The following is a 5,548-nucleotide window of genomic DNA, read 5'->3' on the forward strand; positions in this document are numbered from 1 at the left end:
CCGAGGGAAAAAATCGTCGGTATGTCGTCGGAATAACGTTATTCCGACGACATACCGACGATTTTTTCCCTCGGTATGTCGCTGTTTTCTTGTAGTGTATATAGCATCATCTTTATATAGTTAATAGTAATTGAATATTTACTAACTACAGATGCTATACACATATAACCAAACAACAAAGAAAGACATTTATACAAAATAATAAGGTAAGTAAAGAAGGTTATCAATACACCCGGATTCTAACTCATTTATCGAAACCAATCCATCACAGTATCGTCCTTTATGTTAGAATCAAAAAACTTAATATGAATTAACGGTGTATGAATATAAAGTATTCTTACATTTCTCTCATAATCATTAACCCAAAAAAAGAAATAAAGATTAGTAAGCAAGACATACGTTTTTCAGTTTGAGGCATATATAAATTACAATGTTCAAATTTCATCACAATCATCACCTCGGACATGGTAATTTTTAAAAAATAAATTAACGGTGTATAATATCTTATATTTAATCAATACTTTTATTTTTCCAACAAAAAAAAACCTAAACTTTTGAAAAAAATAGAATTAGCTTTTTCGCATCATCCAACAACAAGAAGCAATCCGCTTCTTAATAAGAACCTCCAACACTCGCCAATGTTCCGTAATCCTAGCAACCACAATCATATCAATCAACTTCAATTCATTCTCTGCTTCACACGCAATACATGAACTGAGCTACTAATTAGCTTGGTGGATGAACGTCACTCGAATCCATACTCAATAACAAGGATTTAAGAAAATGCGAAAAAATGCGTTGTTTTGTTTTAATTAACCTTTGCTAAAGTCTGGCCTCCTAAACAATTAATCCTTAAGAAATTGTTTTTTTCTTGGTAAAACCTCGTTTAAAAATAATAAAAAAGAATAAAAATAAAAACCAATAATTTTCTACGATTAAAGTATACTTAATAAAGAAAATTCTCTGGCTCTAAAAATAGATAATCTTGACAGACTTATCGAGACGAGCCAATGCAGCTTTTAACTCTTCAAGACTAGAAATCTCCTTAACATCACCTCCAGATTCCATGTTTAGAACTACTTCGCTGCGAGATTCCTTCAGTGCAACTTGAGCTTGAGACAAAGATTTAGCAATGACTTTATCGTATGGCATTGCCTGATGTAAGATCTCATAATCTCTCACTGCTTCAGCCCATTTTTCCAGCTACAGTTCACATGTAAAAAGCTTAAGAACAAGTGGAAGAAAAAAACAAAATTAATTAGTCACACTATCTCTATATTTTACCTTGCTGGAAGACAGAGCCCTTTTAACCAATTCAACATTTTTCTTGAAAATTTTAATTTCAGTATTATGTGGCTCGATCTCTAAAGCTTTGGCTGCATTTTCAGCTGCATCTTTGTATCTGCAAGAATTCATTATATGAGCTCTTTCCCATCTTTATCCAACATAAAGATAAATAAGTAACCAGTCAACAAGTGTAGAATCTCACCTTACTAGAGCAAAATTTATTTGTGATTTGACAAAATATGCGTAGGCTCTACATAGCATACCGAAAAACCGAGTCTGTGGCTGTGAGAAAGAGGCGGGGAGTGGTTCAACTTTGAGGGCAGCTGCGTTTAGTGCTGTCTGGTGAGCCTCACCAACCAGGCTGAGTTTTACTAGTGCTTCAACTCTACACATAGCTAGCTGCAGTTGTGAGATAAGCAAAACAATGTGTTTAATTCTCATCCTCATCAGGGCATCCGCATTGTGAGTCTCTCACTTAAAATATTATTACTTTTGGTGGAAATTACCTCAGGCCACGCATAAGGTAATAAGCTTCCTGGAATCAAAGGAGCACTTATTTCCCTCAAAACATTATTCCATTAACCGCATCTTCTTGCAAAAATACAATTGTTCAAGTTTTTGTTTACTCGTTTAACCCTCTCTCCAAGTCGTATTTATTATACGATGCTTCCTCCACAAGCTTCATCGCTTCATCGATGTGACCTAAACTGTAGCCAAATCAAAGACTCAAATGATTAGATATAATATCTCTTTCAATAAATAAAAAATGTAGAAGCAAATCAGTTTACCTAAGAAGAGACATGCCTAAACCGTGACGAGCCTGTGCAAATTGTGGATCCAGCTTTAAGGCATCTTCCCACTGGTTCAGAGCTTCCCCCATACGCCCCAATCTCGACAATGCAGCTGCTCGATTGCTGAGATAAGTTACATTCTTCGGTGAGAGCTCTATTGCTCGATCATAGAACTCCAAAGCTTCCCTGTAGCGCCATGTCTTGAACATTCTTTCCCCACTAGAGTTGATTTTTTTCGGATCTGGAATAGGAGCAGGCGAAGACGTTGGCTTAGAAGTAGAGAAGATCCTACGTAACCAACCAAAGTGGCTGCGACGGGCACAGCGATTTGGTGGACGGGGACGAAGTTTTTCTTGTTCAAGGTCGGGATCCTTATTATCCTCCGTACTCAATGAGTACTGAGTACTTTCGGGGGCACTGTCAAGCTCCGGTACGAGTGCTTTGGGATTCAGTATTACCTCTCATACTGAGTTCTTTCTCTTAATGAACGTTAGATTTTTATCTTACATTAGAGAGAAAGTCTTTTATAACTAGTTATGACAATGAAAAACATGAAAACTATCTCTTCAACACATAGGTTATGTAAGTAATATAAGTTTTTTATGTGTGAGTAAATATTAAAGAAAGTAATTGAAAGCGGCAACAAATCCAAGATAACACAATCGACTTACTTCATTGTAGTTCTTCCTCTTCGTCACGAATAAGAAAACCGAATTTGGGAACTTTCCTTACAAAACACAAAACTCTTCGTTCCAATCTGTTTTCAGGGGTGCGTTGTTAGCGTGCGTCCCAGACATTTATAAGGTTAGGGTTTTATGCCGAACAAACACTAGCAATCAATAGAACATAAATACGAAAACTCTTTTTCTAGATTTTTCTCTCCCAGGCACTAAACTAGAGAAAAGTCTTTATCCTTTAGTCCCTAGTTGACTTCCCCTATTACCCCCACGTTTCTTTCCCTCTGCAACCTTTTACCCTCTGTTATTCCCTGAGAAATTCAAAAAGTCTAACCCCTTTTGGAATTATCCACTGGTCCATAGCCAGCCTCCCCGACCAGCAAGAGATTCTGAACGGAACTTCACCGGGTTCAGCCCCCGACGACGTCGGTGGGTCAGCCAGGGCCTCGCTCCTGTGCCGGTTCCTCCATCCTCTGGCTATCTACTGATTGGATCGACCTCCCCTCCTGGTGAAAAGTAGATCTTAGGAATGGCAGACACTTGATGAAGGTTCAAAGCTTGGGTTGATATAACCTCTTTCTCATCCTCCTATTTATAAAGTTGCAGTCTGAATCCTGTTAAAGGCTTCTACCTAACTATTTGAGAAGCATTTATCACCAGAGCATTGAATACAAACGGTTGGTCTGCTGGTTTTGGTCGATTATAACAACCTAGTACCCAAGATTCACGACCGTACGGTGTTTAAGTAATTTGTACGGCTTAATACTCCACCTGCTGAAGAATGGAGAGAAGATTCAGCAGATTTGAGAAAGGAAAAGGGCAAGCCCCTCCGGAGCTCCCAACTAAACGTCCTCTGGTGCGTATAATGACTACGAGGATCTCATAGAGGTCAATCGGCTTACTATTATTGGCAGGTTAACGAATCTCCAAGTCCAGAAACCTATTAGAGCTGTCATCGAGTTCATGTCTCAGGTCTGGAACCTTGAAGGGAGAATAGTTGGAAGACCGCTGGGTCTAGATAAATTTCAATTCAAATTCGACTCTGAGTATGATCTCCTCCAGGTCCTTGATAAAGGACCATACCACTACAAACGTTGGATGTTGCTGCTCCAACGATGGGAACCGGTAGTTTCGGAGAATTTCCCATCCAAGATCTCCTTTAATGTTAGAATCCACGGTATCCCTCTGCATTTTTGGCATGACGAAACTATCCGCATTATTGGAAGTGAACTCGGAAGAAGTACTATCAAGGATGTCAAAGATGCTAGAATCTGGGTGGAAATGAATGGGCTTGCACCCCTCGTGATGACTATGGATATAGAGCTACCAACTGCGGATATTACGGAGGTTGAATTTGAGTATATTAAGATCGAGAAGCACTGCTTTACATGTTTCTCCCTATTTCATGAGGAAGCTGATTGCCCTCATAGACCCATAAATGCTCTACCTCCAAAAGAAAGAAACCTCGGGATTACGCAGAGCATTGGGTTGCAAAGAATTGAAGCGGAGAAGAGGAGACACGACGATAGAAGAGGCTACAGAAGGCCGGAGGACCTCCATTCAAATTTGAGACAGGATGGGGACAATTATGGACATTATGAGAGATACAGAGTCAATGCTAGATCTGGCTATGATCGCCGAGAGGATTATAGTAGACATCAATCCATCATATCTCGAACTGCTCGATCGAACTCCTGTTACGTCAGAAGCAAGGCACCGTCCCTTCAATATCGAGTTGTGGAAAGGAATAGGCCTAGCGTGGGATCATCTGCTCACCAGCAGTCTAATCAACCAGAAGTATCAGATCTAAGGTCACTGCTTCCACTCCAAATGGAGAAAACACCTCCAGCGGAAGCTAGACCAGAAACTACTCCGACGAGAACCATCAAAGAACGGCTCGGAGGGCCATCTAATACCAAAGCTGGATCAAAATCAGATTCTAAGGAACGCAGACCAGCACTGGAGCGCCTTTCTGGATCAAACCAATCAAAGGAACTGACTATTAGGCAGGCTCCTAGCTTTGAGAATGGACGACTTCAGGAAGTCGAAAGTAGAGTAGATGAGGGAGTCCCCATGGATCAAGAACCCCCAGGGGAAATTCCCACTGAGCCCGAAAGGATCCCAGCAACACATCGACTAGGGTTTAGTGCTTCCGGAGCAAAAACTAGAAGAGCCACCATCCCGATAGCGGCCCAGAGCAAACCTGCAAGTAAAAGACGGGTTAACCCTATTCGGAAGCGGGTTGTAAGAAGCCCTCTACTAGGCCTTACCCAAAGGAAAACATCAGGGGTACGCTCCGCCACATCTGCAAGAAGGAAGCTAGTGGTTGAACAAGAAAAAGATTTACCTTGTGATAAGGCAGGTACAAGTAAGCAACGCAAGAAGATCAGTCAGCCAACTACGGTGTTCATACCGGGCAGTACTAGAGGAGGGGTGGATTTTTGGCCCCATCAAAAATTTCTTCCTTAGCCATTCTCAGCTGGAATTGTCAAGGACTTGGGAGTGTCCAGACAATCCGGCGTATCAAGGAGATCCATAAACATATGGCTCCTAATGTAATGTTTCTCATGGAAACAAAGAACGATGATGATTTCATTAATAAGAAGCTACAGCCTTTGCACTTTGCACACTACTTTTCGGTCCCTCCGATAGGATTAAGCGGCGGCCTTTCCCTTTTATGGAATGATGATACTGATATTACAATTCTCGAGTCCTCTCCCAATCTTATTGACATGAGAATTGTATATCAAGGCACCTCTTCTTTTCTATCCTTTGTGTATGGTACTCCTGCCG

General features: G+C 40.7%; 1 protein-coding gene across 1 annotated transcript; it reads right to left on the reverse strand.

Annotated features, from left to right (window-relative positions):
* Window positions 1-969: 969 nt before the first annotated feature.
* Window positions 970-2,629, reverse strand: LOC106337540 (TPR repeat-containing thioredoxin TTL2-like). Its single transcript, XM_013776651.1, has 5 exons — window positions 2,076-2,629; window positions 1,794-1,994; window positions 1,490-1,686; window positions 1,285-1,402; window positions 970-1,203 (listed from the first exon to the last, which is right to left on the reverse strand). Exons 3-5 carry the CDS (start codon window positions 1,678-1,680, stop codon window positions 970-972), a joined length of 543 nt encoding a protein of 180 aa, XP_013632105.1. The 5' UTR covers window positions 1,681-1,686; window positions 1,794-1,994; window positions 2,076-2,629.
* Between the last annotated feature and the right edge of the window lie 2,919 nt (window positions 2,630-5,548).

Source organism: Brassica oleracea, chromosome C1 (genome assembly GCF_000695525.1).
Source record: "Brassica oleracea var. oleracea cultivar TO1000 chromosome C1, BOL, whole genome shotgun sequence".
Taxonomy (NCBI): Eukaryota; Viridiplantae; Streptophyta; class Magnoliopsida; order Brassicales; family Brassicaceae; genus Brassica; species Brassica oleracea.

Bases quoted from the DNA above. Each gene is read 5' to 3' on its own strand.
- LOC106337540 (XM_013776651.1), bottom strand. From the start codon at position 1,680: ATGTGTAGAGTTGAAGCACTAGTAAAACTCAGCCTGGTTGGTGAGGCT. The intron at 1,403-1,489 runs GTGAGATTCTAC...GAATTCTTGCAG, and splicing joins ATAAATTTTGCTCTAGTAAG to ATACAAAGATGCAGCTGAAA. The intron at 1,204-1,284 runs GTAAAATATAGA...TGTGAACTGTAG, and splicing joins GGGCTCTGTCTTCCAGCAAG to CTGGAAAAATGGGCTGAAGC.